The 22230-nt window shown below is 24.2% G+C and overlaps 3 protein-coding genes across 3 annotated transcripts; 2 read left to right on the forward strand and 1 right to left on the reverse strand.

Moving 5' to 3' along the window:
• Positions 1 to 7430: 7430 nt before the first annotated feature.
• Bm14144 (Uncharacterized protein) lies at positions 7431 to 7607 on the reverse strand (the record flags this gene model as incomplete). The annotated part of the gene is made up of 1 exon (XM_043081230.1): positions 7431 to 7607. One exon carries the CDS (start codon positions 7605 to 7607, stop codon positions 7431 to 7433), a length of 177 nt encoding a protein of 58 aa, XP_042937164.1.
• Positions 7608 to 9263: 1656 nt separating this feature from the next.
• Positions 9264 to 11208, forward strand: Bm17710 (Uncharacterized protein; the record flags this gene model as incomplete). The annotated part of the gene is made up of 2 exons (XM_043081231.1): positions 9264 to 9321; positions 10283 to 11208. 2 exons carry the CDS (start codon positions 9264 to 9266, stop codon positions 11206 to 11208), a joined length of 984 nt encoding a protein of 327 aa, XP_042937165.1.
• Positions 11209 to 17049: 5841 nt separating this feature from the next.
• Bma-zipt-16.2 (Uncharacterized protein) lies at positions 17050 to 21612 on the forward strand (the record flags this gene model as incomplete). Its single annotated transcript, XM_043081232.1, has 9 exons — positions 17050 to 17122; positions 17596 to 17765; positions 18032 to 18154; positions 18509 to 18724; positions 19088 to 19132; positions 19426 to 19509; positions 20192 to 20417; positions 20990 to 21180; positions 21460 to 21612. The coding sequence occupies 9 exons, from the start codon at positions 17050 to 17052 to the stop codon at positions 21610 to 21612; spliced, it is 1281 nt and encodes a 426-aa protein (XP_042937166.1).
• Between the last annotated feature and the right edge of the window lie 618 nt (positions 21613 to 22230).

A 22230-nucleotide genomic window follows, 5' to 3' on the forward strand; every position in this document is an offset into this window, starting at 1 on the left:
ATATTAGCTAAATTTAAATTTGTAACTAATTTTATTTCTCATTAAACATTATCATATTTTACAAGATGACAAAAAATGATATTACTTTAATTTTTATTAAAATAAATGCAAATTATTTTGCATATAAAACAATTAAAGAATATTTGCTTATCATAGATTAAATGAGAGAAATTTTGAAAATTTGAATTTTATTTAATTTCAAATTTAATAAGTATATGCATAGAAAGAAACTAATAAAACATTCCTTCTTTTCTTTTAAAATATCACAATTTTGCACCTTTTCTGTTGATAATATCACTGTGTGGAAAATTTAAAAATTCAAAAAAAAAAAAAAAAAAAAAGAGAGAGAAAATTAGGACATTAAAGCTCACTTTGATTCGATCAAGAGAAGTAGAAATAATTACGTTCGTCGAATAAACGTTTTTTATATTTGTCTTCAAATCGAATTTCTTTCTTTCACATATTCTGATGAAATGTTGAAAATTTCAGTGTCAAATACAAATCACACAGAGATGCAAAAATTATTTATCACAAAAATTAGAATCAATTTTTTTTTTTTTTTTTTTTGGTGTGTTTTCTTGGTGAAAATTCAAATGAAATTGTAAATTGTAGGAATAGCAAAAAAAAAAAAGAAAAAAAAATTTAGTTATTATTACAGTGTGTGAATGAAATGATTTATTTCAATAAACATTACATCAATAGTAGTAGCTGCAATTGAGTGATAAAATTTGACGAAATTTCCTGAAATTTTCAAATTAGATTTTTTTAACTGATAATTATTGGCGCCATGTGTTCAAGCAATTTAAATATAAAAAAGTAATGATAAATGATAGAAAAATTCAAAATAGTAATTCAAATAATGCTAGCATTAGTACAGTCATTGTAAAGAATCAACGAGGGCGTATTTGATGATAATGATGATGATGATGCTAATGACAGATGATGGCAGTGATAATAATGATGATAATCACAGATTGTGTTAGTGATAATGATGATGCTAATGACTGATGATGGCAACGATAATGATGATAATGCTAATGACAGATTGTGTTAGTGATAGGCCTGGCAATGATGATGTTAGTGACCGATGATGTTAACGACAGTAATGGTAAAGATTGATATGATTGTGACGATGCCAGTGATAATGATAATAATAATGATGATGGTGCTAATGGCCAATGGTGCTAGTAGTGATAAAGATCATGATAACATAGCGATGATGCTAGTGATAATGATTATGACAATGATTATACTAATCACTATCGACGATAACGATAATAATATTGCTGGTATCTAATGATGATAGTGATTGATAATCACGATATTATGAAAAAAAAAGCTGTTGAAAGCGACTATGGATAGTAATGATAGTAGTTGCTGATGATGATGATGATGATAACAATCACGATATACTTAAATTTCATTAATCACAAATAAAAATTTCTTAAAATTGATTCTAAAAATAATAAATGCTTTTTTTTTTAAGCTCAGATTCTTTAACTTTTTAAAATGCAAAAAAATTCAAGCTGTTGTCGTCGCTGTTGTCGTCAATCAGTATCTAATCAGCAATGATAATAAAGATTATCCTACAATTTACCTCATATTTGTTTTTTGCTTTCTATTTTAAGATTTTAATATTAGTTTTTTTCTAATGTTGTCGTCTTTTTTTTTAAATCCAAACCTTTATAAGTTACTTCCGGATTATCACTTTTGAATTTTGCAAATTTTCAACCTTAAAATATATGTAAGATTGTAAGAAGAGTTTTGCAAGTGTAATAATTGAAAATACTGTATGAATCAGATAGCATTAAAAATTTTATAACTATCTCAAACAATTGTTACCATCTTTTCCGAATGAATTATTCATCCAAATTTTATTTTTAATTTATCGATTTTGATACATCTTTATTTACAATTTATTTGCATTTCATTAAATGTTGTTTGTGTCATTTGATTACTTGTTTGGTGACAGATAGGACACATTTAAATACTTTGAGTCATATAAATATTTTTTTCTTCTGAATTGTGAAAGTTATATTTTCATTAGCAATACCTATTGCTTCTTAATTTAATCGAAATCATTGAATTCATTTGCTATATTTGATATTTAATAAACAATTACCAATAGTTAATTAAAAATCAACAATTAATTAAGAAAATAAAAAATAAAATAATTAATAATTAATAAAGAACTGATGTGCTAGGTATTTTCTCAAAACAATTAATTTTTAAAATTTGAAATCTTATTCAATTCATTCATACCTAATTTCTCATTTCTTATCATTCATTAATTCTTAAATAATTAGTGCTTCAAATTTTTCTAATTAAATTAGAAATTGCATAATAATAAAAAATTCAACTTATATTTCATTTGCATATGCACACTTCAAGTGAAATTCAATTTATCAATTGCTATCTGACTATTTCCGTCATATCAGTTAGTGAGATCAAAATATGATAGTGATAAATAGGTCAATTACTAACATAAAACCAATAAAATATCCCACTGAGCAGCGATTATCTAATTTCAAAATTCCTTCATCATATTCGGTCAAGAAATTCTGATTTAATCTAATATTCAATTGTAATTTAAATTTGAAAAATTCATCAATAAAATATAAGTGACACATTTTAGAAAATATTCAAATTTTGGAGAAATTTCTGCAAAAGAAAAAAGAAAACTCCAAATCAGAAAAAAAAAAAAAAAAAGGATTACATTCAGAAAAGGATCGATCATAAATTAAATACTGCAAAGTAATATTATTAATAATTTCAATAATTTACATAAAATTAAGCTAGTTCTTCTTCATATGATCCATTAAATTAGACAGATATTATTGAATAATAACTAATCAATACTGATCAACTAAAAACTAATTGAATTTTCATTAAAAATTTCTACGAAATATGAAATTTCATGAAATTTTGACAAAAAAGAAAAAAAAAAACTTTCTTCGACACTATAAAAGATTATTCATAGAGTGTAACAATTGAACTGCTGCAATTTATACTAATTTTATAAATCAACAAAATGTCAAAAAATCGATTTAATCAAAAATCAATTGAGAAAATTTTAATAATTTATTATCATTAGGGTCCTCAATATATATAGATAGATAGATAATTTAAATGAATATTTAATATTTAAAAAAAAAAAAAAAATAATAATAAAGAAAAAAGAAGAGAGTAATCTCAATAGGATTTAATCAAATAAACAAAAAAGAAAACAAAAACAAAATTAATATTTAATAATTATTAAAAAAAACATTTATGGGCTAAGAAAAAAACGTAAAAAATAAAAAGTATTAAAGTTGAAAAAAAAAAAAGAGAAATTAATTAAAATTTTTATGCGATTATTGTCATCAAAAATTAATCAATAAAAATTCTCTTTCACATAATTCATAGTGAAATTTGCATTGTTAGTCAATAATTATTCAATGGCAAAAATGAATACAAAAGATGAAAGGATGATTGGGGACAAAGGATGGATGATAAAATGAGAAAGGAATGGCCTCAATAATGGTCAAAATGAAATGACCTAAATTTAAATCATAGCCAAAGAGTTTTCACCTTTCTTACTTATCCTTTCATTTTATTCACTTTTCAAATTTTGTACATTTGTCCTATCAATCGATGAAAATGTCATCGAGAAATTTGATAGCACTATAAAATTTTTACAAATACAATTAAATTCCTTTAATGAAAATTGTTTTTGAAAATACAACTTTATACAACTTTCTTTTTTTTTTTTTGTTTTAAACAAATTTTTTCAAATTTTTTAAATAAAAAGAAAATATTTAATGTTGTAGTTTATTACATTATGTCATTTAAAATTTCATCTTTGATAAAATATGATAGTTGAAAACCTGAAATAGGATGTGAAAATATAAATGAAAAATTTATTTATTTTAAAATTTATTAATCAAAGATGGCGAAAAATAAATAATTATATTAAAATTTGAATGATTATTTGTCAATATGTGTTGACAAACTGGTTTATATTCTAGAACAAAACACTTTCATGAAAGTGACATTATAAATTTTTAAATTATTAGAAAAGAAAGACAAGTTTGAGAAGCATTTTTTGTCAAATGATTAGATTATAAATGTGAGAATTTAAAAAAAGTAAAAGTACTAAAATAAAATATTCGATTAGATTGATGGAATATTTGAAATAAGATGTGAAATGAGTCAGCAAAATTACTTTTGTTTAATGAAATGAAATGTTAAAAATTTTGATAAATGATGGATGGACAACAATGAATAAAATTATATAAATATCGTTGAACAGAGAAGAAAGAAAATTGAAATAATATCACGAATGAGTGAGTCATCATGAGTCATCATCTACTTTTTTCAAAATAATAAAATTCAAAAATAGTTGACAGTGATGGTCAAAATAATAAAATTGAAATAGCTGAGCACTGCATATAAAATTTAGAAATTTCCCCTAAATATCGTTGAACAGAGAAGAAAGGAAATTGAAATAATATCACGAATGAGTGAGTCATCATGAGTCATCATCTACTTTTTTCAAAATAATAAAATTCAAAAATAGTTGACGGTGATGATTAAAATAAAATTTTTGAATTTTCTCTCATAACGTTTGTGATTTATACACACACTTATACAATGATAACTTCCAATGTTTACTTTCTTTCTTTACTTACTTTTTTTTTTTTTTAAATGTTAATGAAATTCAAATTTGTCTTACAAATTGTTATAAAAATAGATTTTTTTAAAAAAAAAAAAAGAAAAAAAGCAAGATAGTAACAATAATAATATTGTTTACGATGCAGTATTTAAATAAAAAATGACTCATTTCTTATCTTAAAGAAATAAAACTTGATAAAAAAAAAGAAACCTGAAAAGATCGAAGAACTAAAAAAGGAAAATGACAAATTTGATTAATATAACTTTTTTTTTTAAAAAAAAAAAAAAGATATAGTTTGAATAAAAAGTATTTATGTCAAGTTAAACAGTTACATCCCTCAAACTGTCAACAATAAATTTTACAATTATAAATCACATCATTGGACCATAGATTGTTTTGCTACAATGGTATTGAAAATCTAAGATCAAATGATCAATAATTTCAATTATGCCAAAATTGTCACCTTTCATTGCAAATGAAAAACATTTTTGTAATTTCATACAAATAATTTAATAGAAAATTCAATTATTGATTGCTATTTGAAATTCACAAATAATAGATTTATTTTTTATGAGAGAAAATTGATAATATATTAAAATTTGATCTATATATATTTTAATCGATATATATATTAATCGATACAAATATATTTCTATGCATAATGTATATTTCATTCATTTGAGATAATCTCTTACCTGGAATACCTGTTGCGAAGCATAATAAATGTATATATTTAATAACCATTTATAATTTTCATAAAAAAATTTCATTTTATTTTTCATATCGCTTTTCATATGACAATTATTATGCAATATTGTGACCTTTAGAAAAAGAAAAATGAAAAAAAAAAAGAAAATGCTTCTTTATCTTATCAAAAAAAAAAAGAAAAAAAGAACAGGCTAAGTTTTTTTTCCTAATTTTTAATACTATTTTTTTTAAAAAATTTGTTTAATTTTTAGTAATAACTCAAAAATGTGATAAAGATTATTGTTCAAAAAAAAATTAGATCACTAATAAGTCTTATAAATATCTTATTTTCAAAATAAAAATATGTTTAAATTTTCCTTTGTTATTTTTTTTTTTTTTAAATGATAAATTTTTTCCCTTCATTATTATTTTTTTTTTAAATGGAAGATATGAATGTATTTAGTACTAGATGAAATGATTTATGAAAATGATTGCTAATCTTATTTACTAATTAATGAGAAATATTTAGATGAATAACAAAGGATTGTGTTGGAATAAAAAATTGTTATATTCTTACTGATAAATATTTTCAAATAATATTATTTTGTAATTGATAATGTTTTTTTCTCTTTTTTTTCGAAAATAATGATGGAATTCATTTAAAATGATGCTAAAAAAGCATATGAAATAATAGCAATAACAAATAAAATGTTTTATAGCAAAAATTTAAAGAAACACTCAATGCGGAAGCATAATGAAATGTGCTTTCGATTAAATTTCTGATAAAGCTGTTAACAAGATAACTGATAGGTTACATTCCTGATAAAGCTGTTAACAAGGTAACTGATAGGTTACATTCCTGATAAAGCTACCAACAAGATAACTGATAGGATACATTCCTGATAAAGCTGTTAACAAGGTAACTGATAGGTTACATTCCTGATAAAGCTACCAACAAGATAACTGATAGGTTACATTCCTGATAAAGCTGTTAACAAGGTGACTGATAGGTTACATTCCTGATAAAGCTACCAACAAGATAACTGATAGGTTACATTCCTGATAAAGCTGTTAACATGATAACTGATAGGATGCATTCCTGATAAAGCTACCAACAAGATAACTGATAGGATACATTCCTGATAAAGCTGTTAACAAGGTAACTGATAGGTTACATTCCTGATAAAGCTACCAACAAGATAACTGATAGGATACATTCCTGATAAAGCTGTTAACAAGGTAACTGATAGGTTACATTCCTGATAAAGCTACCAACAAGATAACTGATAGGTTACATTCCTGATAAAGCTGTTAACAAGGTAACTGATAGGTTACATTCCTGATAAAGCTACCAACAAGATAACTGATAGGATACATTCCTGATAAAGCTGTTAACAAGGTAACTGATAGGTTACATTCCTGATAAAGCTACCAACAAGATAACTGATAGGTTACATTCCTGATAAAGCTGTTAACAAGGTGACTGATAGGTTACATTCCTGATAAAGCTACCAACAAGATAACTGATAGGATACATTCCTGATAAAGCTACCAACAGGATAACTGATAGGTTACATTCCTGATAAAGCTACCAACAAGATAACTGATAGGATGCATTCCTGATAAAGCTGTTAACATGATAACTGATAGGATGCATTCCTGATAAAGCTACCAACAGGATAGGTTACATTCCTGATAAAGCTACCAACAAGATAACTGATAGGATGCATTCCTGATAAAGCTGTTAACATGATAACTGATAGGATGCATTCCTGATAAAGCTACCAACAGGATAGGTTACATTCCTGATAAAGCTACCAACAAGATAACTGATAGGATGCATTCCTGATAAAGCTGTTAACATGATAACTGATAGGATGCATTCCTGATAAAGCTACCAACAGGATAGGTTACATTCCTGATAAAGCTACCAACAAGATAACTGATAGGATACATTCCTGATAAAGCTACCAACAGGATAACTGATAGGTTACATTCCTGATAAATCTATCCTGCTGAAATTTCCTCATTTCCTTTTGCGCACAAAAAAAAAATCAATACATTTCCATTGAATCAAAATTCCTCTACCTTAGAAACGTCCTTTCCCTTTTATACCAATAAGCAATGAAATTCCGAAAAGTTTTATATGATTGCATGTGTCTGTCTGTGTGTATGTACGTATGTTTGTATGTATATGTGTGTGTGTGTGTGTGTGTATGTGTATGTATGTGTGTGTGTGTGTGTGTATGCATCCGGTAATTGGCATATTTGAAAAATTCTTAAAATGATGAAAATGTATAGGAATTAGTTTAAAAAAAAAAAAATCAATGTATTACTGGGAGGAAGTTGAAAGATAGATGAAAGCAACGGCGAATCCAGCAATGAGAGACAAGGTGACACGGACATTGACACCATGGTTACGTCAAAAATGTTAAGGTATGACAAAGGTAGGTGTGAATATGTATGTGTGTATGTATGTGTATGTATCTAAAGCTATTCGTATTTCGATGTTTACTAATAATTTCAAATTTTAATTCCTCCTTGAAAATCGATAAATCAGAGAGGCAGATAAATAAGAGTTATTATTATTTATTACCACTATTATTATTAAATTTCTAAAGATGATATTTCAGGAAATAAGCAAAATTTTAAAATCTATAAAAAAAAAGAAAAAAGAAATCTGGAAAATTAATTTAGAAAACATGCATTCAGATTCAAATTTCATTAATATCAATTATTAAGTTACTAAAAAAAAAATAGAGGGAAGAAATTATTTAGTTTGAGATGCAAGTACAATTTCAATTTTTTTTTTTGCTTACCATTGATATTTCTTATTATAAACGAATAAATATTTGAAAAATATGCTTGCATTAAAAAAAAAGAAAAGAAAATTTGTATTTTGTAATGAATTACTAAAATTGAAATAATATATTAACTTGAAATTAAGCAAGAAAACTAGAAATATCCAAGTTTAATTATAAAAATTTAATTCTTTATAAAAATCAATAAATTATTTTAGCCACTTTTATTTGTCATTCATTTGTGCTATATCATTGCTAGCAATTGAATAATAGAAATAAATTAAGAAAAAAAAAAACAGGTAAAGTTTATATTGAATAATAAAAATTAATTTTTTTCTTTAAAAAAAAAGCAGATAAAATTAGTTGAATAATAAAAATTAATTTGGAAAGCAGATGTAGTTCACTGAATAATAGAAATTAATTTAAAAAATAGGATGAAGTTCACTCATAATCTTTTTTAAGTAGTAATATGCTTTACTTATATATATCTTAATATAAAATTAATCAATTTGTAACTTGAATTTTAATAACAAATTAATCAATTAATTTTAATATAAAAATTAATCAATTAATTTGCAACTTGAACTTTAATAACAAATTAATCAATTGATTTGTAATTTGAATTTTAATAAAAAATTAATCAATTAACTTGTAACTTGAATTTTAATATAAAAATAATCAATTTGTGACTTGAATTTTAATATAAGATTAATCAATTAATTTGTAATTTGAATTTTAATATAAATTAGTCGATTAATTTGTAAAGTGAATTTTAGTATAAAATTAATTTGTAACTTGAATTTTAATATAAAATTAATCAATTAATCTGTAATTTGCACACTGCAATCACCTATGACTAATTCCTTACGTATAAGAAAGTGTAAATAATAGATTGGATCCCCCAAATTACGCCTGCTACCATTTCACAGGTGAGACACATATCAGGTATTCGTGATCAATTATTATCCTTACCGGAATACTATCCGAACACTGAAACGTAAGCGTAAAAAATCACCCTTTACAGAGTATTATTTGCGCTTTTACCACAAGAGGGGACGGAAATAAGCATGTCTCGAAACCCATTTTTATGATTTGTAGTATAGAACCCGCAACCGATCAATATGAAGTTTACTGGACATTCGCAGTGGGCGACATTAGCCAGTACACTGGCGGTTGCAGGTTCTATGTGTGACACGAACACCACCTTTATTGATTGAAAAAAAAAAAAAAAAAAAAAACAAAACAAAACAAAACAATAAAAGAAAATCAAACAAATTTCCATTAACAATGTGACGAGAAACATAAATGCATAGTTATACTTTCATTTTTCTAAAGGTTTGCTAGTTGACATTCATTTGTTAATTATTACTTAAGCTATTAATTAGCTTTGAGTTTAAGTTCACACAATAAATGAGATACTTCTCAGAGAATTAAAACTATGAAAAGCCAAAAAAAAGAAGAAATTTCAATCTAAAACATAATCATAGTGATAGATAACTGATTTTTTTTTTCATAATACTACTAACCGGTGGTTAGCAGAGCACTTTCAAGTTTTTACTTCTAATTAAAAGAAAAATGGCTATATTCAATTGTTTGCTAATATTATTTAATCATCACTGATATCAAGAAAGTTTCCTTGTTGTTACTGCATGCCCAGCTTCTCAGTAAATGGTTAAACTGTCTCGGTAATCAAATTTTATCCATTTTTCATCTGAAATTTTCCAATATTTTACAGAAAATATTTTATAACTTCTTATTTAATTGATTATCTATGAACTTTTCAGCTTTAGAAATCTTGAAAAAAGCAAAATAACTGACAAAAATTTACATGTAGTTTTATTTCTGTTGTTATTTCTGTTGTCTGTTGTAAACAGAAATAAAATTATATGTAATGACTCATTGTATTTCTTTCGAACTCTGAAAATCATCCCGTAACGAACTATGTAAATTTAGAAATTATATTACTTAAAACAATTTCATTCTATCATGGTTGTTAATTTATCAGTCTCATTGAAATATATTACTGGTTTTATACAAAATGTTTCTTACTCTATCGTTATCATCATCAAAGTATTAGAAATATAACAAAAAAAAAAAACATAAGTCGTTAGCTACTTAAACAATGGACATGCCATATCAGCCGTTAGCTACTTAAACAATGGACATGCCATATCAGCCGTTAGCTACTTAAACAATGGACATGCCATATCAGCCGTTAGCTACTTAAACAATGGACATGCCATATCAGCCGTTAGCTACTTAAACAATGGACATGCCATATCAGCCGTTAGCTACTTAAACAATGGACATGCCATATCAGCCGTTAGCTACTTAAACAATGGACATGCCATATCAGCCGTTAGCTACTTAAACAATGGACATGCCATATCAGCCGTTAGCTACTTAAACAATGGACATGCCATATCAGCCGTTAGCTACTTAAACAATGGACATGCCATATCAGCCGTTAGCTACTTAAACAATGGACATGCCATATCAGCCGTTAGCTACTTAAACAATGGACATGCCATATCAGCCGTTAGCTACTTAAACAATGGACATGCCATATCAGCCGTTAGCTACTTAAACAATGGACATGCCATATCAGCCGTTAGCTACTTAAACAATGGACATGCCATATCAGCCGTTAGCTACTTAAACAATGGACATGCCATATCAGCCGTTAGCTACTTAAACAATGGACATGCCATATCAGCCGTTAGCTACTTAAACAATGGACATGCCATATCAGCCGTTAGCTACTTAAACAATGGACATGCCATATCAGCCGTTAGCTACTTAAACAATGGACATGCCATATCAGCCGTTAGCTACTTAAACAATGGACATGCCATATCAGCCGTTAGCTACTTAAACAATGGACATGCCATATCAGCCGTTAGCTACTTAAACAATGGACATGCCATATCAGCCGTTAGCTACTTAAACAATGGACATGCCATATCAGCCGTTAGCTACTTAAACAATGGACATGCCATATCAGCCGTTAGCTACTTAAACAATGGACATGCCATATCAGCCGTTAGCTACAGAAGCGAAGTATGAGAAAAAAGGAATAAATGAAAAAATAAAAAGGAATGAATGAGCCAATAAAATCATTTCATCATCATTTTCAATGTGTTACAAACACTAACACTCTCAGTTGATGACATTTGCAGCGTTTAAAATCGTCCATGGAACTATTTTTGTTCGAACAATAAGTGAATATCTGTATCAGTACTGCACTGTTGTTACTTCATTTCCTTGTTGATCCATCAAGAGATAGCCACCCAACCCGAGACAGTTTTCAGGTTATAGTATAATTTTTTGAAGCCTGATTTGAAACAGTTCTTACCTTCTAACAAACCTGTTAACTTTGCTAATATTTCTCTCTCTCTCTCTCTTCGTATTTAACTGAATGCTAATATCTTCATCACAGAGTTCTCTGCAAGTTTCAAGTTAAAAAGGAAAAAAGGAATACAAGATTACCAATTACGAAAGTTAGCAGTGTCTACAAAAAAAAAAAAAAAAAAAAACAGAAGTATTTCCGCCATATAACTTTTCTAATTGCAACCAACTAGAAAAGTTCATTAATTCATAAATTTGCTACATGCTAGTGATCATAAGGAGTTTTACTGAAAGCATATTTTGCATTTAAAAAAAAAAAAAAGTAATATAATGGGAATCAACGCTATATTATGTAAGAAATAACGAATAAATAAATAAAAGAAAGTAATGCATAAGTGAGATGCAATCAACAATGTGAAATTTAAGAATGAACTTTAAAATATGGAAATGAAATGAAGGAATCAAAAAGTAAACAATATAAACTAATTGAAAATACAATACATTTTAGTTATAAATAAATAAAGCGGTGACGACACTATTATAAAGTACAAAAAGTCTAACAAAAACTTTAAAAGTGAAGCAAAGAGTGAAGCAGTTGAATTAACATCCTATGCTGAATTCATCAAAGTTGAAGTGTGATATGGCCAAACATCACGCCCAAATTATTTAAATCGCAATTCAAAGCAACATGACATCCAAAGAAAAAAAAAATTCTGCTATTCCTAAAAAGTTCAATTTGTATTAATATCAGATACGAGGATATCACAAGACTGAATGTTTCATAAAATGTGAACCTAGAAAAGGTAGACAATGAATCATTTAATTTATTAAATTTGTTTCGTGTAAGGACAATTAATTCAGATAGTGAAACTTTACAAAATTTTGCCGAAGTAACTTCCTGATAACAAATATCGATTATCCTTCAACTTGAAATTACTATTTCAATGTTTTTTTTTTTTTTTTTTTTTTAAAAAAAGCTTTCAGAAAAAAACTGTTAAAATGCATAAAATTAATCAAATAATTTTTCATTTTTTTTTGTGACCAAAAATTAAGCAAAGCACTACGACATATAATCGTGTACTTTTTATACTAATTATTCTCATATATTTCTCTTTTCAATTAATTGATGCATTGATTATAGTTCAATCTGCTATCGGTTAGCTTCATCACAAGGTAAACGAATATTTTATGAAATACATAATATGCATTAATAAAAATTTTAAATATCTGAAAGAACTAACTTTTAATAGTTTCATATTCTTCTTTATTAGCAACAGAATAATATTGTTTCTCAAATCTGAAACTGAATATTTAAGTTAAAAAAAAAAAACTCTTCAAATGTGAGAATAAAGGAAATATATTATTTATTCAAATTTGAAAAAAAAAAAAAAAAAAAAGAGAATGAACTAATTTGGACATGCTTGAAATGAATCATTAATGCACATAAAATATATATATTTTAATTTTTATAAAAAAAAGATATGAGTAAAGCACCTTTTTTAATTGAAGTTTTAAATCCATACAGTTGTGTAATAGCACAGAAAATATTACAATCTTTCACGACGATGAAAATAACAGGCAGTTAAAATTCCCGACATGTAATTGTCTCGATATAAAACTTGGTAATATTTGTCACCACCGTGTGATACCTGTGGTATGAATCGAATAATACTGAATGAGTAGAACATAAAGTATTAGTAATGATAAGATTAGAATAAATAAACAACATCGATTAGCAGAATTACAGCAAGAAGACTGTCTAATAATATATGAAGTAGTCTTCTCTCTAATATTGCGCCATTTTACTTCTAGAAAATAAGCATAGGTCACAGTTACCCTTCAATGTCACCAAAACTGCATGTACCATTCGTATTGAAGCATTCCTAAGAAGACTCAAAGAGTAGTCCGAGAATGTGATAATGAGTGCTATCTGCGCACAGCTTAATATTACCGCTTGAGATGCAAAATAGATATTAGTTCTTGGTGCAGTTGTCTTGATGAACAATAAAATGATTAAAAGTACTTCGAGATCTCTCCTTGTCCCCTGCAAGTCGGGCAATCACTTCTCCTTATAGTATTTATTCTTTTCAACAAGCAAAATGATAGGGCGCATTTATCCTTTTATCTCAGCAAAACTGCCCGTATAGAGCATTTCTGATAATCTCAAAGAGAGAGTCTTAATATTGGGTACAACTTGGGTATTACTTCCCTCCCTTACAAGTTGGGCATTCATTTCTCCTTCATAGCAAATCAAGTACTACCCTTCATTCAATTATATATATTTTCGCTATATTCATTTCTTTTTTCATCTTTTCATTTTTGCTTTTAGCAAGCAAACTAGGAGGGCGCATTTGTCCTTTTAGAGGGTAGGGGTTGGGCGTGATAGCGTGATAATTAGTGCATTTATGATTTGTTAATCTAACTGTTTAGAATGAGAATTAAATGTTTTGATGGATTCTTTCACTTTTTCCGCTGAATTGTTTACTCAGTTTTTTTTTTTTTTGTCTTTGTGATATTTTTTAGGAATTAATTAATCGAAGGTTCTTTAGGAATTAGTTAATTAATTAAGTCTAATCAATTAAATTATTGTTGGTTTCGTTATTTCTTTTTAATTTATATTGCATTTTCAGCTTAATAATACTCAAAATGTATTTCAGGTCTAAAGTGCTCTCACATTCTCCCATTTCCATTCCTTTTAAATTTCAATTTTTAAATTTATTGAAGCCTGTTTTGAATAAGTTCTTTTAATCCAACATTCCTATAGCTTTGCTCATATCTATTTAATATAATTTTTTTCAGTTGAATTGTCATACCTTTTGCGAAGTAGTCGAACCACAGAATATTTTGAACCATGCTGCTTTCTTCAGAAGTATTTCCGCCTGCATGTGTAGTTCAAAGTGTAGTAAGAACTTAAAATTTGGTTTGAAATGTTTACTGTTCTTCTAAAAAAAAAAAATTGTTCAAAAAAAATTATCCTAAGTCTATATCATTAATTAAGTTTATTAATAATGCATAATTGTTAGATAAAATTAGCAATAATATGGCAAAAAGGTTTAATTCACTGCAAAATTATCAAACGCTGATTTTTGTTTATATTAGTGATCAGTGAAAGTTTGTAAACATTTTGTTTACATTGTTTGTTTTCTTTTTCACTTGTATTTCTTTGTTTCATGTTACTCAGTGTTACTTAAATTTTTCTAAAATTTTCTTGCAATTATTTATGAAATAAAATGAAAAGAGATGCTTCATTTACATAAACAACAAATGATCTGTGAGATGATACTTGATTGAATTCAGATTTCAGAAAAAATATCAGTATGATAAACTGAATTGGAGTAGTGCTGCTGCTACTATGTTAACAAAATTTATCAGTTTAAAATATCATGAATGTTAATTTGTATATATTTTTCTTTTTTTTTTTTTGATAATAAATATTTGTCCATAACTACCTTTTTGAATGAATAAATAAAAGTAAATTGTATTTTGAATGAATAAATAAACCAAATTTTTAATTGAACTAGTTGATAATTTTGATTTAAAATTCATTTCAAATTATGAAAGTGATCGTTATCATATCATTCATGATATGATCGCACCTTTTTTTCTTCATCTTTCTCAAACTATCTGATTTTCCTGAACTAAAATTAAGAAAAAAAAATTAAATTAAAAAAAAAAAAAAAAAACAAAATGTTTTAAATAGATTAAACTATTGATTAATCAAAATTGTAAAGTCGTTTTTTTTTTTTTTTTTTTTTTTTATTTTCACTAATTTCACTTTTTGGGATTGGTTTTAGGATTTTTTGGAAGCTTAAATGCAATTATGGCGAGAAATATCATTGTTGATTATAATTTTATCCTTATAAGATTTTCATATTGCGACTAAATTTTAAAAATTTTTACTAATAAGCTAAAAATTAAAATTAATTTAAAATAAATTCTATTTATTGAATATTACATTAAAGAAATTTGTTCTATAAAATATTAATTTCTTAGCAAATTTTTCTTTTTTTTTTTTTTTTTGCTCCTTTTTTCTTGCAAAATATATGGAATTTTCTAGACAAAACTTCTTTTTTCTCCTTCGTTTTTTTCTTTTTTGCAATTATCAAAAAAAATTTTGAAATTAAAAATCGTTATTTTTTTGTTTTTGTCAAATTTTTTTTCAAAAAAAATTGTCAACTTATTTATTTCTTTTTTCTTTAAAATTTTAATTTATTCCTTTGTAAATTAAATTTTTTACTTTTAACTATTATTTTGAATGAAATAAAAAGTTTTTTATGCTAATGTAATCACTTTTTTTTCATCTTTTCAAATTAATTGTTAAAAGCCTTTTATTTATTTATTTTTTTTTTTTTGTTATATATAATTTGCTTACAAAATGATAATTTTAAATTTTTAATTTCAAAATTTTAAACAATTCTATATTTATTTTATTTGAATGACATATACAATTGAAATTTTTTCTTCGTTTTTTTTTTTTTTTTTTTGAACAATGCGAATTTTATAAAATAAATAATTCAACAATTTTTTTTTTAATAAAAAATAAATTATACTTCGTTTGTTTGTTCCATAAAGAAAAAAAAAAAAGAAAAAATAAATAAGTTGATAATTTTTTTTTTTTTTTTTTTGAAAAAATTTGACAAAAACAACTTTCTAATGTGGTAGTTTCTGGGCGGTACCAAATTATAAAACTGGTACTTTTCCCTCAATTCATAAAATTTTGTCCCTCATTCTGTCACTTTTTTTCAAGGTAAGCTTATTTACTATACCTTTTGTATATTTTATTTACTTTTAGTAAATATACTGAAAAAAAAAAAAGTTTATTCATTTAATAGTAAAAGTAATATAAGGAATTATTTTTTAATTATTTTTCTGACATTTTTTTTTTTTCTGATTTTTGTTGTTTTCAAATTTTAAAATTATCAATAATCTTTGCTATATTCTATTGTGAAGTAATTAAATTATTTTTAATTAGTAAATGTAGAAGTGAAATTTTATGAAAACTAAATTATAAGAAGTGTTTGTTTATTTTTTTTTTTCATTTATTTCTTTTTCATTCTAAATTTTTAGAATTTTATGAAAAGATTTTTCTAACTTTAATTTTTTAGAAATATCTTAAAAAAAAAATTTTTTTTTTAAATTCTATAACTGTTTTATGAATACAAAAACATTCTACTCAAGAAAAACTTTTCTTCATTCTTTACTCTCTCCCTCCCTCTCTCTCTCCCTCCCTCTCTCTCTCTCTCCCTCTCTCTCTTTTAAAAATCAACAGAATAAAATTAACGACAAAGATCAAATTCTGTTAAGATCTTATCTTTTCCTTTTTCCATTTTCGATTTCGTGTTTTTCATTCTAAAAATAATTTTGCTTTTTTTTTTTCTCTTCAACATATGTCAAAAAAGTTTAATTTTAATACAAAGGTCAGTAAAATTTTGCAAAATTAAAAAAAAAAGAAATTATAAAAATCTAAAATTAAAAAAAAAAAATCCAATATTAATTGATTTTAACTTATAACTTTCGTTTTTGTTTTTAATTTTTTTCTAGAAATTTTCGAAAAAAAAAATGTCGTTAATGGATTTTGGAAATGAAACTGACACAGATATAATGTTTGATCCAAAACCAACTATTTGGCAAAGTTTGTTAATTTTTAAAAAATTTTTTTACTTGCTAAAAAATTTAATTCTAAAATCATTATTATTTTTCTTTGTTTTAAATTTTACTTAGCATTTCATTGACTAAATAATGATGAATTTGAATTAATGATAAATTAATAGAAACAACAAATAGAAAAATATGATTAAAATCAATTTTAAATTAAATTCAAAAAAAAAAAAAACAATCAATTATTCATGTGGTGAATTTAAATTAATAACAGTAACCTATAAAAAATTATGATTAAAATCAATTTTAAATTAATTAAAAAAATCAATCAATCATTCATGTGATAAATTTAATTTAATAAAAGTAACTTATAAAAAATTATGATTAAAATCAATTTAAAATTGAATTGAAAATAGCAATCAATCATTCATGAATGCATTCTAATATACGAAATAATTAATTAAAATTTGAAATATTTCAAATTTCATATAAAATTATAAATTTCAGCTTGGGGTATTGGTTTAATTATTGTAACGATTACAGCATTTGGACCACCAATTTGTATTATTATTGTACCATTTCTTAATAAAACACTTTATGAAATTTTTATGACATTTTTGATTGCATTTGGTATTGGAACACTTTCCGGTTCAACATTATATGTGCTTTTACCGGGAGTAAAATTTCATTCATTTATTTTTAAAATATAATTTAAAAAAAAAAAATCAGAATTATCTAATCTAAATACAATAGTTTTTACAATTTAAAAAAAAAAAATAAAATATAAAAAATTAATATGGAAGTAATGATTTGAAAACTTAAAAAAGAAAATTTAATTAGAAAATAATTACTGAATAAAATTAAAAAGTTAAAAAAAAATAACTATAAAAAAAAAAAAAAATTAAATTAAAAAACAAAATTTCAAAATTGAAATTCTTTTCAGGCATTTGGTTTAAATATTGTGGAGCAAAATTTTTATACAACAAAAATTTCTATAATATTAATTGCATTATATGCATTTTTTTCAGTGGATCGCATTCTTGCATATGTTTTGCATTTTCGAAAAGTAAAATTTATAATTTTAAATATTTTAATTAATTTCAATTCATCTTTTTCTCTGTTTTATTTTCAACAAAATTTAGTAATCTATAATTACAAATATTTTAATTATCATAAAAATTTTTTCAACTTTAATGAATTTTCTTTTTATTGATTAAATGAAAATTAAGTTTAAATAAATAAATTTTGTTAATAATTTTGATATTATAATCGAAATTCTTTTAATTATTCCACAATTTTCTAATTAAATTTTAATAAATGCAGGGATTAATTTGCAATAATTTTATTAATTTTTAAAAGTATCAAAAAGAAAAGACAAAAATAAAAAAAAAATGCAAAATATTTATAAAATTATTTTAAGATCCGATCAAAAGGACAAAAATTTCATCAATCAACACTAAATAAAATTATTAAAAAAGAGAGAAATATGAATAATTCAATAACAATGGATGATAATCTTACAATACCACGAATTATACTTACATCCGGAAATCATGATAATACTGAAAATGACGATAATGATGATGATGAGGATGATGATTTGGAATTTTATGAATTAGAAAAGGATCGCTTAAAGGTATGTTTATTCATGTAAACAAATATTAGTATAAAATTTTTTTGTTGAAAACATTGAAATGAATAAAAATTTTTTATTAAATAAAACAAAAGGAGAGAATAGTAAAAAGTGTTGAAAAATTTTCCTTTTTTTTTTATTTATTATTTAAATTAATTAAATGCATTAAAGATAAATTAAACTTTGTTTATGTTTTAAAAAAAAAAGAATGTAAACAAATAAAAAAGGTTAAATATGTGCATGTAAAACTTTTCAGTTATATGTTTCTAATAGATTTCAATATAAGTTTAATTTTTTTCTTTTGTTTTTATTTATTTATTTATTTTTTGTAAATTATATTTTTGAGAAATTAATACTTTATTATAGAGTGAATTTGAAGCAGCAATGGTTAGTAATATGCTTTCAAGGAAGGTTAGTTTAATTTTTTCTAATTAATGAAAAATTTTTCTTTTTCACTAAAAATTTATTTAATATTAGAATGAAATAGATATTGCTGTTTAATTATCTGTTTTTTGTATTTTCTTATTATTTCAATTTGAAAAAATAATTAATTAATTAATTATTGTTTGAAAAAAGTTAATTAACTTATTATAAAAAAAAAAAAGATCAAATTAAGAAAAACTGAAATTGAAACAGAATAGAAAAGAACGCTTCTGCTGAGAGATAATAATTTAAAAAAAAAATTAAAAAATTAAACTTTTCAGATGTCATGCAAACTTCAAACAACTTTATTAACAGTAATGGATGACAATAAGACTTCAGTGGAACACAGTTCACATCGTAAAAATGTATTTTTTCAATTTCAAAAAAATTAATTAATTATTTAATCGCACTATTTGGTGAAAAAAAGAAAGTAATATTAGGTTTAGAAATGATAAAATTTAATTTGTTAGAATATTTTTTGGAAAAGTAATCTTCTATTTTTAATCAATAATTATGAATAAGAATAATTTTAAAATTTCATTTTCTGGAAAAGAAACAAATAAGATTTTAAAATAGTAAACATATTTGTATATTTAACATTTTTAGTTTTCTAATCACATTTATCAAAATTATAAATGGTACAATTTCAGGAAGAAGTATTAAATTTAAATTTAACTTTTTTTTCTCAACTTTTATTTTTTCTTTTTTTGATTTTTTAACTCCATATTCCTTCATATGCTTAATTTTTCAATCGCATTTATTGAAATTATCAATGGTATAATTTCAGAGAAAAATTTTAAATATTAAATTTAATTTTCTTTCACAATTTTTAATGGTTTTAAAATTAGTCTTTAACTTAACATTTGTTATTTTTCTAATTATCAAAGTTCCAGATAGTACAGTTTTAGAAGGAAATTTTAAATTTAATTTAAATTTTGTTTTTCAATTTTTATTCTTTTTTTTTTCTTTGATTTTCTAACTTCATATCCATTCATATGCTTAATTTTTTGATAACATTTATCAAAATTATCAATGGTATATGTTCAGAAAGATCCAAATGATAAGGTATCAGTGAATGTTGAAATTGTCGAAGAGAAAATATTAGATCCATCAGAATTTGATATTGCAACGGTAGCATGGATGATAATATTTGGTAATTTAATGAATAATTTTGTTGATGGTATGAGTAATGGTGCTGCATTTGCAAATTCATTAGCACGTGGTTTATCAGTTGGGATTGCTGTGATCACACAACAGTTACCACAAGAAATTGGTAATTAATTTAATTTATTAATTAGCATTGTTCTAATTTAATTTAATTTATTAGTTAGCATAGTTCTAATTTAATTTAGTTTATTAGTTGGCATAGTTCTAATTTAATTTAGTTTATTAATTAGCATAGTTCTAATTTAATTTGATTTATTAGTTAGCATAGTTTTAATTTAACTTAATTTATTAGTTAGAATAGTTTTAATTTAGCTTAATTTATTAGTTAGAATAGTTCTAACTTTTTTTTTTTTTTTTTCTATAAAATGTAGAATATTATATATTTTATTTGATGAATATATTGAATATAAAAAGCTAAATTAATTAATTTCAAAGCTTTAAAATAATTTAATGTATAATTATCAGACAATAAATGATAACTCTTTTGTTTTAGCAACTTCATATTTAGTTGCTGTATTATTTTAAAAATGTAATAACTAGATATTATTAATGAATTAAAAAGCTTTAAAATAATTTAATGTATAATTATCAGACAATAAATGATAACTTTTTATTCTAGCAAATTTTTATTTAATTACTACATTATTTTAAAATTTTATTAACCAATCAATATTTCAGGAACATTGGCAATTTTAATTCAATCTGGACTTGGATTTAAACGAACGCTTTGTTTAAATTTATTACCAAATTCGCTTAGCTATGTGGGTTTTATTGTTGGTGTATTAATTGGTGATGCAAATGAATCATATGGAAATTATGTCTTCGCCGTATCATCCGGAATGTATTTGTATATTTTCCTTGGTACATTGGTAAGCAATACTTATACTTATGTTTTTTTTTTTTTTTTTATTTTACCTTTTTTTTTTTCAAAAATTTATTCAATTTATTGCTTATCATTATTAATTTAATATATTTGTTCAATTTATCTACGTTACCAACTATAATCATTGTTAATTAATTAATTAACAATTTTATCATCAAAAAAGATGACTATTTTCATCGCTTATTTGTTTAATTCATTTCAAAAAATTAATCAGTGATTTTTTCTCTTTTTTTTTTTGATCAAATAAAATTCTCGAAATTTATAGATACCAGAAATTCGTGATTCAATAAATGAGCAAATTAAAGTGGATTTGAAACGAAGCATACGATCAACTGCTTTACAAGCTATTGGTATATCAATGGGAATTATTTTTATGTATTTGATATGTAAATATGGCAATAAAATTTATATGTTATAATTAATTGTATTAATTATAAATTAATTTTTTTAAATATTTTAAGATTTTCTATCTTTGACGGAATTTAAATCTTTTCACTTTGTAATTGTATATTAAAATTTATTAAAATAGAAAAAAAATTTTTTCATTTTCTTTTCATATACTACAAACAGTTGTAATCATTCATTTTACTTCTCTTCTAGCAGCTACAACTCTTACTCTTACTTTACTTTAATGTAGCTATAACTCTTACTTATACTTTATTTTAATTTTTTTTTTTTTTTTTTACTCTTACTTTTACTCATACCTAATGCTGTCAGATTAATTATTACATTTGTGAATTTGTAAATATTTTAAAAATGAATAAAATAAAATTGCATGTTAGCTAACTGGTTTATCTATCCGGTTCAATATAACTAGACCGGAAAATCCTGCCTTGTACACCGATCAGATATTAAATACAACTACAATAAAAAATAAACTTTAACATTTCACTCGTTAAAAATTCAGCTATCAGTAAAATCCCATCAAATGAAATGCAAACGTCACGGGCCACGTTTTTCGCGTAAAAATATGAGTCATTTCATAATGGCAATATGTTTGCACGTGCTCACGTGTTCGTGCATGGACGTCTACGTG

Source organism: Brugia malayi (genome assembly GCF_000002995.4).
Source record: "Brugia malayi strain FR3 genome assembly, contig: Bm_v4_Chr4_scaffold_001, whole genome shotgun sequence".
Taxonomy (NCBI): Eukaryota; Metazoa; Nematoda; class Chromadorea; order Rhabditida; family Onchocercidae; genus Brugia; species Brugia malayi.